Source organism: Gekko japonicus, unplaced genomic scaffold (genome assembly GCF_001447785.1).
Source record: "Gekko japonicus isolate JY-2015 unplaced genomic scaffold, Gekko_japonicus_V1.1 scaffold247, whole genome shotgun sequence".
Lineage (NCBI taxonomy): Eukaryota > Metazoa > Chordata > Lepidosauria > Squamata > Gekkonidae > Gekko > Gekko japonicus.
In genome coordinates this window covers 1303895-1329480 of record NW_015166427.1, presented here as the reverse complement: position 1 = coordinate 1329480, position 25586 = coordinate 1303895, and the positions used below count along the sequence as shown (strand labels likewise).

General features: G+C 45.2%; 1 protein-coding gene across 1 annotated transcript in view; it reads left to right on the top strand.

Moving 5' to 3' along the window:
* RASA3 (RAS p21 protein activator 3) overlaps positions 1–25586 on the top strand; it is a 202628-nt gene that overhangs the window by 93681 nt on the left and 83361 nt on the right. The window contains exons 3-4 of the mRNA XM_015411759.1: positions 1248–1351; positions 6453–6547. Of these exons, the coding sequence (XP_015267245.1) occupies positions 1248–1351; positions 6453–6547 (199 nt within the window). The remainder of the gene's footprint in view (positions 1–1247; positions 1352–6452; positions 6548–25586) is intronic.

Here is a 25586-nt window from a genome sequence, read left to right as displayed (position 1 = left end):
GGTGATTTTTCATAAAGGTTAAAAAGAAATAAGGTAGGCAGAAAAAGACACACCTTTACTTATTAATATGAGTTAGTTCGGTTCAAATACAAATGTTAAGAGCTCCCTGTGTCAGTTATTGATTCACAATTTCATTATCTGGGTGGGTTTGGTGACATTAGAGGTCTTGGGCAAATTAGTGTCACAGTACATTAGCAGCAGAACACAAAGAGTTATTTGTGGCCTTCCTCTGTGTAATTCTTTAACATTATAATTGGATAGCAAAAGAAACGGAAGGGATTTTTGCTGGGAGTTTATAATCACCCTCCTTTTTCGATTAGTAGAATTCGAGAGAAGCAGTTCGAGCTTCTGCAAAGGCTAGTTCTTCACATCAGTCTGATCCAATTCATGTCTCTCTCTCTCTCTCTCTCTCTCTCTCTCTGTGTGTGTGTGTGTGTGTGTGTGTGTGTGCTGATATACACCACTGATTTTGCTTTCTGTGAGGATGTCCTCACGAAATATGTCGTGACATGTAACTCATTATGTCTCTGATGGCCTGAAATATCAGTTTTCTTTTGGAAAAACGCAAGGCTCTGGTGTTGCTTTTTAAATAAGAAATTCAAGCTGTCATGCTTTCAGTATCATCCTAAGGAATTTGAATGGATTTAGAAAGGTATAACTCTGTTTAGGATTGCACAGCATGTCCTGAAATGGATCCAAACACGACTAGTAGTTTTTATTGTTGTTAACAACAGCCGCTTCTTTCAAAAATAACACTGGAGGGTCCTTTCCTACATTTCTGTTATCCCTCTACCAGCAGGGCAGCCAGATAATCTGGATGGGATTTTTAAACTGACTTTCAAATGCCAGTGGCAGTGTAGGGTTGCCAGCCTCCAGGGGGGGCCTGGGGACCCCCTGGAATTACAGCTCATCTCCAGAGTACAGAGATCAGTTCCCCTGGAGAAAAGAGATGGGTTGGAGGGTGGACTCTGGGGCATTGTACCCCACTAGGGTGCTCCCCAGGCTCCATCCCCAAATCTCCAGGAGTTTCCCAACCTGGATCGGCAACCTGGCCCCCCCATCCCCTGTCGGTGGCCGGGAGGGACCTGGCTACCCTAACAGGCAGTTAGGTAACAACCATAGTAAAGGAGAAGTATACAGGAGGATGGTTTACAATTGCCAAGGAGACAGCTGTATATGGGCCAGATCCAGCCCAATGGCCTCCAATTGCCAGCCACTACTAATGTGTTTCTCTTTGTTCCACACAGCCCGTTTTACGGAGAAGACTTTTACTGTGAAATTCCACGGAGTTTTCGTCACCTGTCATTTTACATTTTTGACAGAGATGTTTTCCGCAGGGATTCAATCATTGGTATGTGTTTTATGCAAGTACAATTCAAATACTGCCCTAGACTTGTTGATGTTTTCCTTATTAGGACAACAATATAGCTGTTAGCATTCTGACATCTCCTTACAGGAAATGTTGTGTTTCACTAGGAAATAACTTCCTCCCTGCTTTCTTTTAACTGTATGATGACTATTTCTGCACGCTGCTTGAACTTTAAGGAAGCATTTTGTGAGTTTAAGGAAAATTCTCTGTTAACTAAAGTAATAAAGGAGAAAATTACCCTTAAATGTGGATGGGTGATGTGGAGGGGGATACAAGCCCCCCTCACTTTTTTTGAAAGATCTTACCTGAACATGCCATTAACAGCATAGCTTTAATTTATCTGTGAAGAAGCATAAAGGGATTAATCAGACCTTGGTTATTGCTGGATGCTTTAAATATAAAGTCATGTTTTCATGCGCTTAAACTTTCTAAACAGGCTAGAATGCCTTACTATTCTTGTAGCTTTAATAAACAAGGAAACCAGCTTGACTATCTTTGTGTTTTTAAATGCATGGGTGTTTTTTTTTGGGGGGGGGGTATCCAGTCTGTTTGTGCAGTTTTTCAGTCCTGTAATGACAAATGTACAAGGTACTGATTTTGGGGGTCAAGAATCACATATTGCCACACAGTTGCAAAATGAAAACAAAAAGAAAAGAGGCGTGTAAGGCTCCTGGAACATGATGAAGGAGGGGGGAAAATGCATTCCATCAAATTATTACCATGAGCGAGAGAACATGAGCTGGCATAGAATGGTGGTTTCATGCAGAGCTGGTTGCTGGAAAGTCCCCGGTTCAAATCTCATCTCAGCGGTGATTACAGCGGGTGGTCGTAAACAAGCCAGATTGCTCTAGCCCCCATAAGGAAGTGGCGCACTCTTTAGGGTTGTCTGCCAGGATTACTGAGAATAACATGCAAGAAGATGTGCGAGTGTTTTATTGACGCATAGCATGAAATAAATTGGTGTAGTCTAGTGGCTCAAAATAAGCTTTGTAATCTGACTTCTTTTGATACCCGAAAGTTCTGGCAGTGTGTGATGTTCTAAAAGGAGTTTATCTTAGACAGTCAAGGATTTATTTATTTATTTATTTATTTAAATTATATCCTGCCCTCCCTGCCAAGGCAGGATGATCACTTTGTGTTTCTATACATGCATTTAATGAAATACAAGGTAATGACTTTGCAATGCAAGATACCTAGAATGATATCAAATGACCCTGCGTGACAGCATTGCAACAGGGGGATGTTTTATAAATTATCTTAAATTTATACACCATCTGTTTATGAAAGCCTTTCTTTTCTTTTATGAGCAGCTTCCTTAAATGGAGTGATATACTTATTTGCAAAACCAACAAAGAAAATACATCTATAGAAAGCTGTAGAATATGAAATGTTACAGCATTAGGTTGTCCACTATGCCATCTGTTTCCCCTCTGATTTCATTTTTTTCCCTTCATATCTATGCAAATTATGCCACGAATGAGTAATATGGAGCCTGAAGTCAACAAAATAAGCCCAAACACGTGATAATGTTTCCTGTGTGTAAAATATCTCAACAGACATAACAAACCCAAACAAGAAACATGCTTGGAAATAGATAACATTATTAAAGCATCAGACTGTGCCCTTTTTTAACTCTGGCAGAGGGATGGATGTAAGGGGGGGGACCAGATCTGTTGTGTTGTGTGGCATTATGTGTTAATTTTTGTGCTATAATGAACCTAGTTTTGGATGAGAGAGTAAGGCAATGGCAGACCACCTTTAAAAGTCTCTTGCTATGAAAACCCGACCAGGCTTGCCATAAGCTGCGTGTGATTTGATGGCACATTCCACCACCACCAAGCACATTTATATGATGGCTTGCTTTTATTGGCTGTTTTTATGGGAATGTTTTATTGAGTTTATTTCTTTGTTTTTATTGTGTTTTGTTTTTATTTGTTACTGATATGATTTGTGTTTTAGACATTTTTACGGCTTTAGCTGTGAGCTGCCCCCAAGCAGGCCTGGAGAGACAGCAGGCAAAGTTTCTAAATAAATAAAAATAAACAGTCCTTGTGGAGTCATTGAATGAGATGACCTCCCCTTCTTCCCTTTTCTCCATCCATGTTGCATTGTGACTTGAATAATGAAGTCAGGATGCAGTAGAGGATTTTATACTGGGTTTTCTTTAGCAGAAGCCCCCTCTGTGTAGTGTCTTGGATGGTCACCACCAGTTAGAAGAGGTGGTACTAATCTAAGTGGGTCAGTGTGGTGATCTGCCTCAGTAAAAGAGAGTTTCATACTTTCAGTGCTAAGGTATACCCCCTGGTATACCCCCCAAGAGCATTGCGCTCGACAGATAAGAACTTACTGGTGGTCCTTGGCCCGAGAGATATCCGGCTGTCCTCAACCAGGGCCAGGGCAACCTGGTTGAACTCTCTGCCAAATAACATCCATGCCCTGCAGGACTTAATGTAGTTCTGCAGGGCTTGTTAGGTGGAGATGTTCCACCAGGCGTTTGGTTGAGGACAATGACAGTTTCCCTCTGTCTGGCACTCCTGTCTCCCTCTCTACCCTTGTAAGATAGTGGCACATTCTAGTGGTTTCAGCATCATCTTATTATTTTATTGGTTTTAATTGTGAATCTAATATATGTATGTTCCCTATTGATGTACACTGCTCTGAGCTCTGTTGTGCAGGGGACAACAATTTAAACATGTAATTTAATAAATAATAAGGTGTAACTGGCAAGTTGTTTTGTCCCACCTTCCAGCACTCATACAGATTAATATTACAGCTAATGAGTGAGGGTTGGTAAAAAAAACCCCATAATTAAAAAGAGAAGTGTGTGACTCGTTCTGTTTGTGTGAAAGTAGGATAAAAACCTCTACAAATATGAATATATATAATATATATAATGAACTCTATATAAAACTTATTTCTGACTGTAGTTTGAATGCCTGTTAAGACTTTCAAGAGAAATTTGGTATATAATTTAGCTGTCTGAGAACTCCAGGTCAAATGAGGGAATGGCTGAAGTAAAGAATCTTCAGAAGGCCAGTAATAGGCAGTTCAGCATCTGTGACCTTCAGTTAAAAACAGGAAGCATGCGGCATCATCTGATCATTAAGCAGTCTTCTAAAAGAATAAAAGAATGCTTATACTGGGTGTCCTTCATGTGATAGATTTGTAACTATTTCTGGCCTAACTTTCTAAGATGCCTGAGATCCATAACCCAGATTGGTCAGTTTAGGTATGTTGCATTTAGAAGGAAGAATCCAGGGAGAGGCAACTTTTTTGGGGGGGGGTCAATACAATGTCTACTTGTGAAGCTGATAAAACCAAGAGTAAGGAAAGGTTGTACTTGGTTAAAACACTGGGAGCAAGCCAGGCACTAGCAGTGCTGTCAGCATCTCATGGATTTGCCTTGCACTCAACTATTCATTGTGTAGGACTGGGAGAAGATGATGGGCATAAGCTGTGCCCGGTGTCCCCGCTTGCACTACTGGCCCCAACAAGTGCTGCCAGTGCCCCAGTTGCTTGGGCATAGATCTGACCTGGGGTGCCAAATGAATGGCCTACTATGTGGCCATTGGCGTATGTGCCAGAGGTTACCTACCCAGTCTGATCAAACACTGTGAAAGTAAGTATTGAATGTGTCCTTTGTGTCCTGGCATCTAAATGGAGCTGAATTGATTGTCGCCCTTGGAAAATTTCATAGAAATCCTAGAAACACTGAGGAAAACGGTTCCTGAGCAAAATATTCTGCTTCTGAAGGTGTCGGAGCAGGCCATGTCCAACCTAGGTAGCTTCATTGCTCCTGTACCAAACCAAGCAATCTGTAGCAAAATCCTACTTTATTGATTTTTTTAAAATGTGGATTCCTTGGACTGGGATTGTGTTTACCTGCCTGTCGAAAAAAATCCGTGCCTTCCTTGACTTAACAGTTTATACTAGAGATGTAAAAAAAAAACCCTTACACTCGAAAAGCACTCGCCTTGATTTCTGCTCCATTGACACACTAGTTAATTCACATCAGAAACAGGAGGGGGAAAGTCCAGACGAGGGGAAATATGGTACACAAGTTTCTTCTCAAAGAGGCCCGTTATTCAGCTTCGTTGTAAGGTGAAAAGGGCATCACAGATACACTACTACAGGCAGCTTTCTTATCACATGAATGCAGTATCTGCCTATATAGATACAAAGTCATAAGCTTTTCGCTTGATAAGATTGCTTCTGTTGACTAGGAAAACTCTACAGAGTCAAGAGCTCATTGCTTTGTAGCTGAGAAGCAGTGGCTCATACTCTTTGTAACGATGTTAGCTGCCCCAAACAAAAACATGTAGCAAGTGAGGCGATCCCTTCTATTAGAACAATTAATTTTCAAGATGCTTGCTTTTTAATTATGTGCAACTCTTCTTACAACATAATTAAGCTTTGTTTTAGCATTCTAAACTGCATCTCTTGTCTCTTCCATCATTTCCTCCTTCTCCTATTAAACCATGGGCTCATTTACATAGGAGAATGGCAAATGGACATTAAGCATTAGTAGACTTGACTGTAGAATACTAAACTGGAATTAAAACAGATCCTTGAAATAATTTTAATTTTATTATTAATGCCATTCCCTATCAAAACTCAGTAGCATTCCCTGGAAGTCATGACAGCAGCATAAATGCTACAAGTGAGCATGTGTAAAGAATCTTAAATGCTGAGGTATGAAGTGCACGGAAATCTGCAATATAATGGAATAATATATTGCATAAAGCAGCTGGCCAGAACTTTCTCTGTAAACTCTGCTCTCCTGCCTGTGGAAGACTGATGGTCTTTAGACAAACACACATACACAGACCTGCTTCTGTATTATGGTATTGTCATGTCTTAGACTTTTTTGTATTTTAGTTTTTGCTATTGAGTCCTACTGCATCATTCATTGGGGAGCCCTGCTGTCCGATCAAATTGTTTTTTGCAATTTTGTAATCTACCTTGAGTCCCAGCAAGAAAGGTGGGTTGTAAATTAAATAAATAAAAATGTCTCTTCTCCTCTGAAATGTGTGCATACAAATACTTGTATTTTTCCAGTTTGATTTTTTTGATGTATTTCCAGGGAAAGTAGCAATATGGAAGGAAGATCTGCAGAAGTACCACAACAGAGACACCTGGTTTCAACTGCAACACGTTGATGCAGATTCAGAAGTACAGGTGAGTCTACTTTTCATCATCTTTCCCTTGCTAACTCTTGGACTGAGAATTTAAAGTATTACAGTGTGGAATAGCTGTGTGGTCCCATTGTTTTCCTAGTTGAAAATATTACAATGGAGGTAGAGGTGATCCTTCACAACATATGGAGAATGTTTTAAGCAGTTTCAGTATAATAGCTGTGGTGCATACTAAAGGTATGGATTTGGCTAAACTGAGCCAAAAAATGCCCCCAAAATACCATATTGGTATTTTCTGGATATTTTTTTCAGCTGGTCAGTGAGTGGGCTGCAAATTTGGTGCCTCTGCCTAAAAAAAACCAGAGGCCCCCCCCCAGAGCCCCAGATACCCCTGGATCGATTCTCCATTATAACCTAGGGGTACTATTGACTATGATGGTCCCCGTAGGATATAATGGATCTAGAAAAAAAATGGCAATCCTGAATATTTCCTGAATCCCAATACCATACTGATATTGGGATTCAGGAATATTGGGAATACTGATGTTTTTCGGGTTCAATATACCCGAACCTGAAAAATAAAAAATACCGATTATTTGTGCACACCCATAATGCATACTGATCCCATCAAGTTCATTTTGTAAAGTTTAATTGTATTGCAAGTATGTTTTAATCCAACACTGGTATCTGCATAAACCACCATATTTCCTTGCTGATAGAAACATCCTTGCCTTTGTTAAATATTTGCTGTTGCAAGCAAAGAATCATCAACTGTGAGGCAGGATAATATTGGTTTATGTGTAAATGTGGAATGATGTGTCTTCTTGTAAGGGCAATAAGCATATTTGCATTTAAATGTTTATGTAGTTTTATTCTTCCAAAACATTGCTAAGAATAAGTTTTACATCCTTGATAAGAGGGATTTACCAGATCACAAAATCTGTTTTCTCTGGGTATGGACAGAGGACCATTCTAAAAGTAGCACAGCCTTTGGGACTTCCAGTTAGTTTGGAGATCATAGGGGGACCAGCTGATCCAGATTCTCTGGAGGACTTGCAGCATCAGCCAACTGCTAAGAGTCTGTTTTGTATTCTCTAGTGAAGAAATGAGCATTCATCCAGGAAGCAGTGCTATACAGTTCGTTTGTAGAACAATGTCCCAAAGGTTGCTAAAGTGGTACTTCTGACTGAATGGTGGATTATTTTAGGCACTTCCTTGCCATGTGATTGATAGGGCAGATTAATACAGCTCTAACTCCACCTATCAAGATGGCCTTCGAAGCCTTGAAACTCCCAACACAGGGATCCTGGTTTGCAGGAAACAAACAGTGCCATCCTAAGAAGAATTGTACCCATCTAAATCTATTGAAGTCAGTGGGCTGATGGTATAACTCTTTTTAGGACTGCACTAAAAGAGGATTACTTTGGTTCTTTTGATGCATTGTCACACATCCAGATTTTCTCCCTTCCTTTTTTAAAAAACCTGATGAAGTGTTCTGGAGAACCCAAAAGCTTACAGATATTTGAGTCATTTTGGGTGGTCTTAATAAAATGTATTGTATGGATTTTGTTTTTTATTCTTGCATGAATATGTTTGGTAAGAATCCATGTGTCTTTACAGAATGTAGTGACATTACGAGTACCAGATTGATTTCTGATTCTATTTGTAACATAGATAAATGAAATGCCCTATATAAATATCTCTCCGTCTCAAATGCTTGCAGTTCCGCGTGTAACTATGTATAGTAAAAGCTTTGTTACCCGGCACCATTATCCAAACCACTCAGATAACCAACATTGCCTAGGGGGCTGAGCTCTACCCTCTCAGGTACTATACCCCTGCTTCTATCCCACTTCCATTTCTCCAGCTGGCCAGCTCGGTGCCTCTGATTGTTACTGGGCATCTGACAGTGGACAGTGTCCGCTAATGTCATCTTTGAGTATAATGGATAGACAAAGATCCTTTCTCTGTCAGTCACCAGTCTCCTGTATGCCTGTTTTGGTGTGTGTACAGATCAGCTAGCAGCCAATCAGGACCCAGGTGGGAAGGGGGCATGGAGAAGAAGCTCTCAGTTTTGAATCTGATAGGGTTTGTACTCCAGGGTGTGAGACTGGAACAATCCCCTCTTAGGAGACTTTGTACGTCTCATAAACTGGCTTTTAGGGAAAGGAGGCTAATATATTGAATGTTTCAAGAGATAGGGTTTGTATCCCCAGGGAGTGAGATTGGAAGGGATCCCGTCTCAGGAGACTTCATAGCTCTCAGAGCCTGGCTTTTGAAGAGAGCAGGCTAGCATAGTAAATGCTTTTGGGAGTTATTGTAGTTGTCTCAGAGCTTAATTTCAGGGGAGAGCTAGCTAAAGAACTGGAATTTTTAGGAGGAGCTCACACTTATTCTCTGAGATTCATATGGTTGGGTGGGAGGCCAAAGATTTATTTCAAGAACAAACGCTTGGCTTATAAGTGTTCTTTGCATCCAGAAACTGACACTTGAAATATTAGAACTGAATGAGCATAGCAAATTTGTCTTATGCTTGTATATAGTTTCAGGCCTCTTTACTGGACAACCTTATTTGATCCAAGGAAGTTAATAACAGATCCAAGGAAGTAAATAAAAGTTAGCTCATGCCTCATCTGAAATAGCTGCATTTAGAAGCCACTTGGGTTCAGGTGGAGGCTGGGGTAGAGATAACACTGGTCTGATTTCCCATCATACTTCTTCTGTTCAAATGTCATTTAAAACCTGACCTTCCCATTGACTTCTCCTCAGGCTGTGAGGAGCTAGCTGTACTGGAGGTTTCCTGGGCAGCTGGCCCTCTTGTCTACCTACTGCATAGAATGGTTCTGTCCCATCAGGTATGGGGGCATCACTGTTGACTGTGGAGATGGCTTTGGTTGTAGTGGACTTCTCTGCATAGGGCACAGGGCAGCGCAACAAGCTTGAGTGACCAGCTCATTCGATTAACCAGCAATCCCCATTCCCTATAATTGCAAATAACACAGCTTTTTATTTAACTGTCATTTTAAAATCTTATTTAGATTTTAGATCAGCTAAAACGCTAGAAACACTAAAACAATTGACCTCTGCTTAACATTGCTTTCTTTCTGCCCTGATCTCTTCTTTCCATTTCCCTTTCTCTTGGACCCACACTGTTGAAGGCTCCTCTGGAGTTATTGCTTATTTTGCCCAATAATGAGCCAGGTGTATTTGATAACCCTGTATGCTGACAAACTGTGGATTAGCCATCCAGATTATTTGCTCTAGAGGCTGTTCAAGTGTTTTACGGGATAATTAATGTGCATCAAGATACCAGGTATCAGCTTTCGATAACTTTAACGGCAGCCGTTTAGACAGTGTTAGGGTTTGCTTCCTGTGGGAAATGAAGATTTCCCTTTTATTATGTGAAGTGAGCCAATATTTATATGGCCCTAGCGTATTGTTGATATTAGTTGTACAGTTAATGCACATTGAGAATATGGGAGCTGTTTGTCGACTTTCTAGGAAGATGCTGGTTATTTATATCTCAAGTTAATATATCTTGTAGCAAATGCTCGTGTAACTTTCCAGTTAATTAGGATATGGGGGGTCAATGTTAAGTATAAATGCCGTGCTATATTTGCAATGGTTACTGCAGTTTATCATTTCCTCTCTTTTTGCTTTGTAAAAGCCAACATCTTAAAGCTGCATTTGGAGCTCTGCAATAAATGTTTTCTGGAAGGAGAAAATGTACAACATGGCGGACTGTGTTTTTCCGTTACATGTAAAGTTTGCTAAAATATTTCCTTAATAGAGTTGTGGGCTTTTTAGTACTGACCTGGGTTCTTTTTGTAGAAAAAGCCCAGCAGGAACTCATTAGCATAATAGGCCACACCTTACAGCAGGAACTTATTAGCATATTGGGCCACACCCCTGACAGTACAGCTAATTAGCACATTAGGCCACACCCCCATGTTACCAGAAGTGTGGTTATCCAGCCACACCCACCTTTTGCTTGTTGTTCTGTTTACCTTGTTTGTTGTCAAAACCCAGGGCCTTTTTTTGGAGCAGAAACTCCTTTGCATGTTAGGCCACACACCCCTAATGTAGCCAATCCTAATGAGTTTCTGTTGTTGGGTGTGGCCTATTATGCTAATGAGTTCCTGCTGGGCGTGGCCAACTTGGGAGCCAGCCAGAACTCCGTTCCTGTGTGTTCCTGCCCAAAAATAGCCCTGGTACTGACTAGGGGAGGATTACTGCCTGAAAGGCGGGCAGCCTGTGAGTTCCGGGGGGGGGGGGCAGTAGCACATTGAACCCACCCTTTCTTCCTGAGAGATGAGGTTCATTGGTTGTGGGTACACGTTTTAGCCAATTTTATTACAGACTCAGTCCACTCTCCTATTACTCCTCTCCTCTATCTTCCTGTTCTTTCCCATGTGCCTCTTCTCAGCTCAGCTCCGGTTCCTTCTCTGTTTCTGCCACCTCTGACCCCCTCTCTCTGTCTTTCTTGGCACCCATCTTCCTTCTCTTCCTCTTGCCTCCTCCACTGCCCTCTTTGTTCTCATTTTATATCTTTTTCATTCTCTGTGCCTCACTCGAGCTCCTCCCAGTCTCCTTTCTTTTGGCCAGTTAGAGCCTTCCTAGCCCCACACAGTCATCCCACCCGACAAGCCGTGGCCACTCCTGAGCTTCTTGGCATTGTCTCAAGGCCTACCACTGCTCCAGCATGGCCAGAGCCATCAGCCACAAACCTACCCCCACCAGCTGATGGGCAGACACAGTTGGCTGATGCTGTTTCCTATCGCTCCTCCACTGTCAGACTGCTGCAACTTGATGGGGCCCAGCCTTGGAACCAGGTGAGTCTTCACAGCTGCAACATAAGAAAACACTTGTGCAGTTTCCCTGTTGCTGCTGATACAGACAGCACAGTGCCAGTGGGGCTTCCACATGGCATGTATTCTTGTGATTTTAAATTTGTTTTCCCTGACCCAGTCTCTAGGAGCAGTAACTCCCCATGCCACTTGGGGCCCTTTTTCAACTTTCTTTTAAAAATCAGCAATTAAATGTAATTATAGCATTATAGCATTGCGTCTATCAGATTCTCTGAATTCCCTTAATTAAAAAAGTAAGTCACCAGCAGTGTTCCCTCTAAGCTGCGTTAGGGTGAGCTAGCTCACAGTTTTTTAGTCTCCGGCTCACACATTTTTGTCTTAGCTCAGGAAGGATGGCTCCAGAGCAAACTAATGTATGCAGTAGCCAAATCATTTGCTCACAGCTTTAATGCCAGTAGGAGCTGCAGTGGCTCAAGTGGTTAAGACGCTGAACTGCAGGGTGTGGAAGGTCGGTAGTTCAGCAGTTCGAGACCCAAGTGTGCCACATGACGGAGTGCGCTCCCGTCTCTAGTTCCAGCTCCTGCCAACCCAACAGTTTGACAGCAAGAAATTGCAAGTAGATAAATAGGGACCACTTCGGTGGGAAGGTAACAGTGTTCCGTGCGCCTTGGTGTTTAGTCATGCCGGCTACATGACCACGGAAACGTCTTCGGACAGCGCTGGCTCTTCGGCTTTGAAACGGAGATGAGCACCGCAACCCTAGAGTCGGCTTCGACTGGCTTTCGAGCAAGGGGAACCTTTACCTTTACCTTAATGCCAGTAGCTCACAAGGTAGAATTTTTGCTCACAAGACTCCACATCTTGGAGGGAGCATGGGTCCCCAGTCCCTTTTGTTATGGAGGTCTCTACAACAGAAGGGGACAAAGACTTCTTTTAAATGAAGGGAATTTAGGGAACCCGATAGACAAATTGCTATAGCGCTGTAATGATAGTCAGTTGCTGTTTCTTTTTAAAAGCCTCTGGCCATAACAGGAGACTGAGGCAGGAAAATGGTGCAGATGTGTGGGAGATAGGAAGATCCAGACTTTCCCATCCCATGCTTTGCTCCTATCTTTCCCACTTCCCAGTAGCATCCAAGCTGAGACCAGCAACCCATGTGTCAGTGACCTAAGAAGCAGTAAAATGTATTTATGTAAGCAAATAATATCTATGAGTTTTTGTAAGATATATCTGCTATCCTGTACATTTCCAGACCATTGGTTCATCTAGGCCCACACTGTCGTCTCTCCAGGGTCTTGGGCAGAGAAGGACCTTCCCCATCACCTGCTACTCGATTGTACCTGGGCCTTCTGCATTTAAAGCACAAGATCTCTCGCTTTTACATCTGTAAAGACATTTAGTATGTGTACCAAAGCAACTCCCCCTACAAAAATTGGGTTGTTGGTAGGCCTTAGGGTTGGTGAAGCTTGGTCTAGTGGTTGAGTGGTGGACTCTAATCTGGAGAACTGGATTTGATTCCCCCCTCCTCTACATGAAGCCAGCTAGGTGACCTTGGGTCAGTCTCTGTTCTCTCAGAAAACTCTCAGCCCCACCTACTTCACAGGGTGTCTCTTGTGGGGAGAGGAAGGAAGGCGATCGTAAGCCCCTCTGAGACTCCTTCGGATAATGAAGAGTGGGGTATAAAAACCAACTCCTCTTCTTCTTCTCCCTCACCTCCTTCTCCTATTCCTTCAAATTGGTTGAAAGTCTGTGCTCCCTAATCCCTGTTGTTGTGGTTCAGTCACTCAGTTGAGTCCGACTCCTCACAACCCCATGGACCACATCACACCAGGCCCTCTTGTCCTCCGGCGTCCCTTTGAGTGTGCTCAACTTCATGTTTGTTGCAAAGGATGAGATGGTTAGATACTGTCTAACCATCTCATCCTTTGCCATCCCCTTCTTCTTTTACCTTCAATCTTTCCCAGCATCAGGGTCTTCTCCAGTGAGTGCTCCCTTCTCATTTGGTGGCCAAAGTATTTGAGCTTCAGCTTCAGTATCTGGGTTTCCAGGGAACAGTCAGGGTTGATTTCCTTTAGGATTGGATGATTTGATCTCCTTGCAGTCCAAGGGACTCTCAAGAGTCTTCTCCAGCACCATAGTTCAAAAGAATCTATTCTTCGTCGCTCAGCCTTCCTTATAGTTCAGCTCTCGCAGCCATATATTACTACTGGGAATACCATTGCTTTGACTATATGGACTGGCAGGGTGATGTCTCTATTTTTTATTATGCCTTCTATGCACTGTTAGTTCTGGTCTATTAGCCTCTGATGCAAATTTGAGTTATCTGGATGGAGGAGGGAAATGTCATTGACAGCAAATTCCATGAACCATTTGTAGCTGTTCAGATCAGTACACAGTAAGGACCAAACTACGCAGTAGCGAGTGGCTTGTTCTCCATTGCGTGGGTTCTATAGAAAATGTGCTGCGAAGTGGGAAAAGTATGGCAAAAAGAGGGTTTGCCAGATGCTCTGTGCCTGAAATGCCCATCACTTTAAATTTCCTCATTCACAATAAGTTTCCAGTGCTATGTTTGGGATGTAAAAATGGGTCTATGTTGTTGTTGTGTGTGTGTGGCGGGGGGGCTTTCAGGAAAAAATGTTGGTTGGACAAGGGTGAAGTACCCAGTTTCATTTGCTCTTTTTCTGCTACTAAGGTCTCTCATTCCACCAAGAAAGATCTATACCTGGCTTGAAAGTATTTTAAGAACTAAGTTGGAGAGGACCATGAACTGCCTAAAGGCAGGGTTGTATGCAATGCCACAGAAATATATTTCTGTATGCAATGCTCCCTCGAAGCTGTGGAGTCTTGTGAGCAAGAATTCTACTTTGTGAGCTACTAGCATTAAAATTGTAAGTAAGCGATTTGGCTCCTGCATAAATTAGTTTGCTCTGGAGGCATCCTTCCTGAGCTAAGACAAAAATATGTGAGCTGGAGGCTAAAAAACTGTGAGCCAGCTCACACTAACTCAGCTGAGAGGGAATGCTGGTTGTATGATATAAAATATATTTCTGTGGTAGAAAATATATAACTATTCCCCCCCCCCCATTCTTCAGCCATTAGTGGGTCACCACCACCAGAGACCCCTGAGCTAATGCCTGCTGATTCTTAGCTCTAGCAGACGGGTCTGAAGGTAATAAGATTGCTTCTGTATGCAACTAAAATGGTTTCACTCCAGGCATAAGGATTGAAATAGACATGGGCAATATAGATAGGAGTGAATGTTATCAGAATATTTACCATTATCATTAAAAGTGCCACAAAATTGCTATATAAATACAGTTTTGTGACTCTACAGGGTAGATGAGGATAATGAAGGTGTTATTTCCACAGGTGCTAGTTGGGCATCTACCAGGACTCGATTTAGATACGATGGGGAAAATTCACCCAGGCTTTTTGGAGGCTTTATATTTCTGGTGATGCCCGGTCTCAAATATCTACTTGCTGGTGCTCACAGTTTTGTTATTTCGATGTTCTTTTTTTACTGTAAGTTACTGCTGCCTCAGGAGCATATAACAGAGAATATGTGGCATAGAGTTAAATAAATTATATATGATTTCTGTATATGGCTAGACCCGGCCTCATAGTATTAGATTTGTGATCGGCATGTAACATGTAGAACTGTCTAGGAGTCTATGGAGGGGGTAGAATCGCTCCAATTAGAACAGAAAATGTATTAATCAAGTTCTGAGAATATCATAATAGAATGTAAGGCGTGAACTAAGAACAACTGCCTAAAGGAACCAGAAACAGAGAATCACTGTGAGCTTTCTTCCTCCCATTCTGCTCTGTTGCAGTTCCAGGCCTTTTCAGTGGTCACCCATGCTGTTTTCTCTTTTTTCCCAAGATATTCCTGGCAAAAAGTTCAGATTCTTGAAGTCCCAAGACACACACTGACGCCACATTTATAGAATTCGAGTGATGGTTATAAATAGAAGCGCAGTTGGATGCATGACATGGTAAAGTTTAGGCTGATTTACTGGTGATGAGAGATACAGATACTGAAAACCTTTCTGAATCCCACACTCTGTTGTTGTCTCTTTGCTTAGTGAGGGTTGGCCTCTCTAATTTACCCTCCTCCCTCGTGGTATAGTTTCTGTAGCTTCCTCCTCCCTACTGACCTCATGTGAGAAATCTGTGTCCATATCAGTAATATTCATGTAGGGGGGGAAATAGGCTCTTGTCTGTTAAATGCAACAGGTACAGCAGAAATACATTTTTATACAGTGCGTTTCAAATGCTGGATTTGTCAGTTTTTACGCAGCAATATTGCATGGCCTGCAGATACATTGTGTAGCTCCCCCGTGGAAGAAGGCACTCCCTTTTCTTGCCGAGCAGTCACTGCTGAGCATGTAATATCATGGTCATTCCTGAGCTGCCCGTTCCAATAAGATATGCTTCAGATCCTGTGTGGTATAGTGGCTAAAGAGCCGATCTGGGGAAACCTAAGTTCAGATTCCAGCTTAGTTGTGAAATCGACTCACATTGAGCCACTCACCTTCAGCCTAACCTACCTCACATGGTTGTTATGAGATGGAGGAGGGGAGAAACATGTAGGCCACTGAAAAGTACGCTTGGACGCTGGAGGCAGCGCTTGCGTGATAGCTGTCACCTTGTCTGTGGTGGGGTGGATGCCGGAGGCGTCGACTGCAAAACCCAGGAACTCGACGCGAGGCACCCCCAGGAGACACTTCTCCCGCTTGATCTTCAGTCCCACCGCATTGAAGTGTTGTAGTACGGCCCACAGACGGTCAGCGGAGGATGAGCTGTCCAGGGCGGCGATCAGCATGTCGTCTAAAAATGGCTGAACCCTGGGGATACCTGTCAGGAGCAAATCCATAAAAGTTTTAAAAATTCCCGGCACGACCAAGACCCCGAACTGCAGGCGGTGAACCTTGAACGCCCCCCTGTGTGTAGTGATTGTTTGGGCTTCGGCTGTGGCCGCATCCACTGGCAACTGCTGATATGCCTGGGCCAAATCTAACTTGCCAAAGACCCTAGCACCCGTCAAAGCTGCCAACATGTGGCTCACCACCAGCACCGGATAAGCGTGTGCCTGCAGAGCCTTGTTAAGCATGCATTTGTAATCCGCACAAATGCGCACGTCCCCATTTGGCTTAACCGGGGTGACTATGGGGGTCTCCCACCGTGCAGATGCGACTGGTTCCAGAACCCCTTGTTCCACCAGGCGATCTAGCTCAGTCTCAATCTTAGGCTTCATCGCAATTGGCAGCAGCCTGGCCTTAATGCGGATAGGGCGGACAGCCGGGTCCAGGTCAAAGGAAATGGGAGGTCCCGAAAGCCACCCCAGGGTGCCATCGAAAACTTGGGGAAATTCAGCACACACCGTGCCAAAATCCTGGGTCCGGACCTAGTTGATCCCATGCAAAGACAGTCCCAGAGGGCCGAACCAGGAGAGTCCCAGCAAACTGGAGAATTGCCTACCCACCACCAGCAGTTCCAAGAGGTCGTTAAAGTCTTGGAACTGCACCCGGAACTTGCCCCAGCCCAGGACCGCCTGACAGGGCTCTTATTGAAGTCCCGTAGGGTGAAACCCTGTGGCTTCCACAGCTCCCCCCCCCCCGGGGACACAGCTTGCGGAGCGCATCCACGGAGATAATGGAATATGAAAACCCCGTGTCTATCTCCATGCTGCAGGGGGACCCCTCTATAAGGATGTTGACGTTCACCTTGTTGGGGCCATCGGGGGGCAAGTTACATACCAGGTGTTGCTGGTGTTGTGCCGATAGGGTGTGGAGATCAATGTGCTGTTCCGGCGTGGTCTGGTGAGTGGACGACTTCTGGCATTGGCTTTTGGAGCGGCAAACCCGGGAGATGTGCCCCAATTTGTTGCACGTTCTGCAGATGGTGTTACGGAAACAGCACGGCCTGCATTCATGGTCCTCCCCACAACTGGCACATGGAGCCGGAGTGGTCGAAGATGCCTTGCCCAAGTTAGAGGACGAGTGGTGTGGGCGCTGAGATGACCGCTGGCAGACCTGTAGTACCTCTTCCTCGTCTGAGGCGTCGGAGCCAACAGTCGCTTGGGTGCGGTGGACCGCCTTGGCGCAGGGGTCTTGATGGGCCTTCTCATAAGTGGTTGCCTCCCAGATCGCTTTATCTAGGTCCAGGTCGTTCTGGCTGACCAGCCTCCTCCGGAGCTTAGGCTCCCTTAGTACCACGAGGAACTGGTTGAGGAGAGCTTCAGCTAGGTTGGAGAAGGAACACCTGGTGGCGCCCCAATGCAGAGCCGCCAGGAAATCCGAGGCGGTCTCGTTGGGGCCCTGGACTTTCGCAAAAAAGTCCATGCGCTCCACAAACTTAGTTGGTTTGGGGGCCAGGTGGTCGGTCAGCGCCTTGACCAAAGAGTCGTAAGACTCATTTTTGGTCAACCTGGGTGCTATTAAGTCTTTAAGCAGGAGATGGGCCTCCATGCCACAGTGGCACAGAAGGTATGCTTTTTTCATACCTGGGTCCACTACGTTGTGGATGGTGAAGTGGCTCTCGAGGGTCTCCAGCCACGTTTCCCACTGCGTGGGTTTGGAGATATCGAAAGCCGGGAGACTCTCTGATGTGGCAGCCATCTTACAGTTCCACGTGGAAGCGAATGGCGGGAACTAGTGGCGTAGAGAAGGAGCGGTGCGGTGCTGCTCTTGGGATCAGCGGTGCGATGCTCGGAGCTGGGAGTGGTGCGATGGGCGGCACTTCCGAAGAATGCACGATGCCAGCGGTGGTGGTGAGTTTGGCGCGGCGACTCAAGGCGATGCCCAGAACGTGGTCTCTGTTCAGAGGGAGATGGATCCCACCTTTGTCGCCAGTGAAAAGTACGCAGACGGACAAGTGATTTCAGCTTAGCGTACTTTATTAGATCAGGAACAAGACAACTTTAGCCGGCTCGCAGGCCGGCTTATATGTCCCATGGAAACACCACCCGTAACCCCCCCCCCACTTCCCAATAGGTTATTTACAATAGCCGAGAGTTCCATAGGTTCTTGGCCGGGAACCTAGCCCACTGATTGGTGCGGGCTAGGATCCGCATAGTCCATTGTCTCTTTGAGCGAAGCTCGACGTTTGCGCTGGACCGCGTGGAGCCCAAGCTTGCCACGTGGTCTGAACTGGATATATTACAGCCACTTTGCCCTCTTTTGAGGAAGAGTGGCACAAAAAGGTACTGGAGCTGCCAGTGGGTCTCCTTTGCTTTATTTTGTTGGGGTTAATTATTTGACTCTCCTGTAACGTCTTAGAAATTTGCTTGTATGCTCATTAAGTTACTTGGGTTATGTTTTATATCTCTGATCAGACTCTCACTTTAGTGAGACTTTTTCAGATCCTTTATAGAATGAAGTTTTTTTGGGGGGGGGAATGTTATAAAAGTTTTAAAAATACTGTGTGGCTATTGTCCGGCAGTTGCTTTAATGATGTTTGTTCAGCCTATTTGCATGCATCTAGCAGAGAGCTTATTTGGACCTAGTTAATCATTTGCAAGAGTCAGAAAGACTCAGTGCTGAATTACTGTAACCACAGACCATGTGAAAGTGAAAAAAACCTATTTCCAGTTTAGCTTCTGCTCCGCCACCCAGGAAATAAAAGGGTGTGACCACTTTATCTAACAATGTTTTTCACATCTCTTGCTTTGTTGCCCCATGAAGGGGGGGAAAGTACAGTCATCTCTAAGATGTGTGCCTATTCAGCTACAAAAGATTTCACATAAGTATGTTGTGGGGAGGAAACAGTGCAATAATAAAGTTACACCCTTCTAAGTCCGTTGAAGTCAGTGGGTTTAGAAGAGTGTAATTTGGTTTTAGGACTGTACTGAAAATGTCAGATACCAAAACCTAGAATTGATTCTCATTATAATACTCTTCTTAAAGACTGTCATTGGAGACTTACCATTGACTTGTTCTCCTCTGCTTTGGCCCTTCCCAGAGCCAAGTTGAAAAGTATCCCCCCCACACACACTAATGTCATTTTATGGATGCTGTGTATCTGGGCCTGGTTATGGGACTGAAATGGCCTTGGCTTCCCCGATGGATGACGTATGCTGGGAGATGGATAAGAACATAAGAACATAAGAGATGCCAATGTTGGATCAGGCCAAAGGCCCATCCAGTCCAACACTCTGTATCATACAGTGGCCAGAAATACCAGTGCCATCAGGAGGTCCACCAGTGGCGCCAGGATGGGGGAGTGAGATCCTGTTAATTTTCCTGAACCTCTCAGACACTTTATACCAGCAATCATGGTATCCTTCTGGACTTCCTTTTGGGGTTGGGACTGGGAGGCAGTGTTCTGTGGTGGTTTTGGTCCTACCTCAGAGGTAGTTTTCAATGTGGTGCTGAGGAACTGCAGCTTTGCTCTTTGGCCTCTGTGCTGCAGCATTCCAGAAGGTTCCATCTTATCCCCCATGCTTTTCAACATCTACATAAAGCCGTTAGGAGAGGTCATCTAGAGATTTTGGGTGCATTGCCACCAATATGCAGATGACACTCAGCTCTGTCTTGTGCTTCTGATCCCAGGAAGGCTGTGGAAACCGCAAGCAGATGTCTGGATGCAGTTCTGGAACGGATGAGGGCTAACAAACTGAAACTTAAGGCTGACAAAACAGAGTGCTGCTGATGGAGGAGAGATTTGACCCAGGATCTGGGATATCTCATGTTCTGGATAGGGATGCATTTCCACTGAAGGAGCAGGTTCATAGCTTGGGGGTGCTGCTTGACCTCCTGCTGGAACAGCGATAGCCAAGAGTATATTGACAGCTGTTTATAAAGATAATGCTACCAAATTTGCACACAACCCAGTCCTACAGACCCCCAAAGTAGATGGCACAGATTAATTATCTCCCTAGATACGCTAATTTTCTGCCCCTAAGAATTTCTTCTCTGCTCTAATCAAGCTGGTTAAATTTTGCATTGTACCTTTGCATTCTGACTCCCTTCTTTGCAACACCCCTCCCACCTTCTGAGTGGGATATAAGGGTACAGGGGTCTTCATTCCTACTTGTATCTGAGGAAGGGAGTTTTGGCTCTCGAAAGCTCATACCCTGAAAATCTTGTTGGCCCCTAAGGTGCTACTGGACTCCAATCTAGCGTCTCGAAAAGTCAGAGGCAGAAAATTCTGTACCAGAAAGAGACTGATGATTTGCACCATCCTTCAAAACAGAGTGTCAGATTTTAATAGCCAGGATGAAAAATGATCTAGAGCACAGGTGATTGGCTTTATATCTGCAAGTATATTTCGTGTTCTTGGTCTGGGCTAACTGAAAAAAATATTTATTTGAATGTGTCAGGAACACTTAGTCTCTATATTTAATGAGGGATCGAACAGCACAGTCCTAAGCAGAGTTAGCATAACTCATTAGCATATGTCACACCCCCTGACATCACCAGAAGTGTGTCATAAGGCCACACATGAGGGGCCCGGCGGTGGACCTGCAAGGCCGGCGGGAGTGCAAGGAAGCCCCGCAAAGGCCTTCCCTGGCCCCAGGCAGGCAGGAGTGGGGAGACGCAGGGAGGAAGCAACTTACCCTCCCTCTTCTCCTGCCTCCTCCTGGGTGAATGAGGGCTGGAAGGGGGGTGGCCAGGAGGAGGGGGCGGGGCTTCGTCATGTGCCCCGCCCCCGTACCTCACCCAGGGGAACTGCGATCCCCCGCGATCTCCCCCGAAATGACGTCTGATGTGAATTGCAGGAAAATCCAGTCAGTACAAACAAGCTGAAGTCCTGTCAATGCTTTCTGGCTCAGGACTGGTATCAGACGGTAGTGAGGTTGGGCATTTATTAGGGCACAACACAGGCAAAGGGCCTGTAGCTCCCACAGGAACCCCATTCTACTTTGCAAATTAGATTTGGAAGTTGCAACAATGAAATAATGATACAATTCCACAGGGTGTTTTTTTTTAGGAAAAGCCCAGCAGGAACTCATTAGCATAACAGGCCACACCCAATAGCAGAAGCTCATTAGCATATTAGGCCACACCCCATGCCTTCCCTTGCCTTGCCCAGGCACCCCACAGCTGCAGGGAGCCCAGGCAAGCCCCCCCTTGAAGGGAAGGGAACGGAAGGCAGTTTAAACTGGGCATTTAAATGCCTCCCCGATCCAGTTCCCCCCAGCCCTCTGTAGCCATGCACAAAGAGGTTTTGGCTGTAGTGGGCATGGCCAACTCTGAAGCCAACCAGAACTCCGTTCCTGTGCGTTCCTGCCCAAAAATAGCCCTGCAATTCCATGATCCACCCAAGTGAAACACAACAGCCCTGCAGTCATGTTCACCATGGGATCATCCTCTTTGCTGACTCTTGGAATTTGAAAAAGAACAGTGTTGCTGAAAATGTATAACAAAATAGCAGACTGGTTTGGGGTTGGTGGATTAAGACATGCTAATCTTTGCTGGTTCCAAAGCCTTCCAGTGAGGTGGTGCAAGGTGAACAGGAGATTCTGAGTAGATCGGTGTAACTTTGCAACAGAAGAGCTTGGGACCAGGGGGGGCGGAAGGGACCGAGTACATACATTGGTTGATTTATTTATTTATTTTATTAATTAGATTTATAACCCGCCCTCCTGCCGAAGCGGCTCAGGACGGCTTACATAGAATTTTAAAACCAACATACAATTTTAAAACCAGCAAAAATACAACATAAAATACAATTCCATAAAATTACAATAAATACAATTAAACTATTTAAATACAACGGCATCCTATAATAAAGTGCAAGTGCGGCACGACCAATAGAATGAATTATTACTGGAACACCCGACAAAACAGCTCCATTTTCACGGCTCTGCGGAATTGCTGGAGGTCCCGCGGAGCCCTGATCTCACTAGGGAGCTTGTTCCAGAGCGTTGGCGCCACCAGGGAGAACGCCGTGGTCCTAGTTGCCGGCAGCGTTCCCTCTAAGCTGAGTTAGTGTGAGCTAGCTCACAGTTTTTTAGCATCCGGCTCACACATTTTTGCCTTAGCTCAGGAAGGAGGGCTCCAGAGCAGACTAATCGATGCCGCGGCCAAATCGCTTGCTCACAACTTTAATGCCAGGAGCTCACAAAGCAGAATTTCTGCTCACAAGACTCCATAGCTTAGAGGGAACATTGGTTGCCGGTAGCCTGGCATCCCTAGGCCCAGGGGGGCCCAGGCGGTTTTGTGTTCCAGTTCACAGTGCTCTCTGGGGAACATATGGGGAAAGGCGGTCCCTCAGGTAGGCAGGCCCCTGACCATTAAGGGCTTTAAAGGTCAAAACCAGCACCTTGAAGTGAATCCGGAACGCTATTGGTAGCCAGTGCAACAACTTTAGCACAGGCTGGATGTGATCCCTCATAGGGAGGCCCATCAGCAGCCTGGCCGCAGCGTTTTGCACCAGCTGTAGCTTCCAGAGTTGCCCCAAGGGCAGCCCCATGTAGAGAGCATTGCAGTAGTCCAACCTTGAGGTGACCATAGCATGGATCATTGAGGCCAGATCATTGTGTTTGAGGAAGGGGACCAACTACCTAATCAGCCGAAGATGGTAAAAGGCTGTCTTGGCAGTGGCTGCTACCTGGGCCTCCATTGTCAGGGAAGCATCCAGGAGCACTCCCAGGCTCCTGATCCTTGGCGCTGGCACCAACGGAGCCCCACCGAAGGCCGGAAGTGGGACCCCGAGCTGCTCCCTGGTTTTGTCGGATTCAATTTCAGTTGGCTCAGCCTAAGCCATCCCGCCACGTCCTGCAACGCCCGGTCCAGATCTTCCGGGGTAGAGCCAGACTGACCACCCAACAACAGATAGAGCTGGGTATCATCTGCATATTGGTGACACCCTAGCCCATGCCTCCGGGCAATCTGGGCAAGGGGGCGCATATAGATGTTAGATAGCATTGGGGAGAGCATTGCCTCTTGCGGCACTCCACAGACTAGTGGGTGCCTTCTGGACAGCTTCTCCCCAAGTGCCACCCTTTGTCCCTGATCCTGGAGAAAGGAGACAAGCCATTGCAAGGCCAGCCCCTGAATCCCCACATCAGCGAGGCAGTGGGCGAGCAGCTGATTATTGACCATGTTGAATGTTGCCAACACATCCAACAACAGCAGCACCGCAGTCCCACCTCCGGCGGGTCATCCGTGAGGGCGACCAGTGCTGTCTCCATCCCATGACCTGGGTGGAAGCCAGACTGGAAGGGATCCAATGTGGAAGTGTCATCCAGAAAGCTCTGCAACTGTATCACCACCACCCTCTCTATTAATTTGCCCAAATAGGGCAAATTGGAGACCGGCCGATAGTTGGCCAATTCGGCCGGGTCCAGGGATGTTTTTTTTTTTTAAGAGAGGGCAGACCGCCGCTTCCTTGAAAGCCCCTGGGAACAGGCCCTCTGAGAGGGACCTGTTGCTAATGTCCCAAAGGGTGCCTCGAAACCCCTCACGGCCAGCTTTAATTAGCCAGGAGGGGCACGGATCAAGGCTGCATGTGGTTGGGCGTACCGTTGAGATCAGTCTGTCAACTTCCTCTAGGCTGAGTGGACCAAAATAATCCAGAATGGGACCAGAAGACGTGCATGGAGCCTCGAATTCACTCACTATCTCAAATGTGGCCGGGAGGTCATGGAAGAGCAGCAAGACTTTATCTGCAAAATAGCTCGCAAAAGCCTCACAGTCTATGTCCAATTCCCTAGCGTTTTGTCTGCTCTGCATATACATCACAAACACACTGTTATATATACACAAGTGTCTTTGTTGCAGGAAATGCCTAAATCCTTAGTGAAATTGTGATATGCTAGGAAAGAGGTGGCCCCGAATTATTTTATGTAAGGAAGTAGTGCTGAGTGGCACCAATCACCAAAATTTTTAAATATTTTATGATAGTTTAAGCTAAGATAGGGTATTGATTTATATAATTTATATCCTGCCTTTCCGCCCAGTTAGGGCCCTCAAGGCAACAGTATAACCAGCAATTAGAGACAAATGAAGAGGGTCATTAAGGGAATGTCAAATGAAACAGAAAAGAGTTCACCTGCTGGCGGAAGTCAAGTGATCCCAGGGAAGAGCTGAATCTTCCTGTGGAGGGAATTCCATAATTTTGATGCTAGGGCTGAGAAGGCCATCTCTAGGTTTGCCACCTGTTTTGCCTCAGATGATGGGAGGCAACCCGAATCAGGGCCCCTGAAAATGACCATGATGATAGGAGTAGGTGGTCCTTAAGGTATGCAGGTTCCAGGCCATTTTGGGCTTCAAAGGTCAATGCCAGCTGTGGTGTTTTGCCACGTAAATCATGTGTGTGAGCGTGTGTGTGTGTGTTTTATTTGTGATTTTAAGTGGAGTTGCTATGTTGCTGTGATCTAAAATGTAAGCCTGTAGAGTAATAAAGTGGGGGGGGGGGCTGGATGAGTAAGTGAAGTGTCTTATGACTGGATAGTAGCTGTTGACTGGGCGGTTCAGAGAGGCGGAGTTGACTGGGTGGTTCAGAGAAAGGCTTTGTGTATGAGAGTGCTGAGAAGTGTGTGTGTGTGAAAGGAGCTTAGGTGAGGTGCTGTACTCTGTGAGAGAAATCAGTGTTCTGTGTGGAAGTTAATAGCCTGGGTGGCAAGTTGGGAAGTTCAGCTTTGTGGAAGTTACTTGCCTAAATGCCAAGTGAGAAATAAGCCTGTGTGTTTAGGTCTGTTTAAGGAACCATTATGTGTCGGTACCTATCTGAAACGATTAAGTTTATTAGCCCAACAGAAGCTGTTATACTTAGTATGCGTGATTCATTTTTAAGAAAAACAACTGTTAATTTTAGAGTAAAGAATCCCCTTTTACCTCAGAGCCATCTCGATGCGCTGGCCATTCTGTCATTCCACCATATACAACTAAGCCATCCTTAGAGCGGTCGGGTTAGAACGGATAAAAGGAAGTACTTCTTCACCCAAAGAGTGATTAACACATGGAATTCACTGCCACAGGAAGTGGTGGCGGCTACAAGCATGGACAGCTTCAAAAGGGAATTAGATAAGCATATGGAGCAGAGGTCCATCAGTGGCTATTAGCCACAAGGTATAGATAGGGACTCTGGGGCAAGTGATGCTCTGTCATCTTGGTGCTTGGGGGGGGGTCAACAGTGGGAGGGCTTCTAATGTCCTGGCCCCACTGGTGGACCTCCTGATGGCACTGGTATTTCTGGCCACTGTGTGACACAGAGTGTTCGACGGGATGGGCCTTTGGCCTGATCCAACATTGGCGTCTCTTATGTTCTTATGTTCTTTGGGTCTAACTAAGAATTCTGAGGTGAGAACCTTTGGTGGCAGTGAAA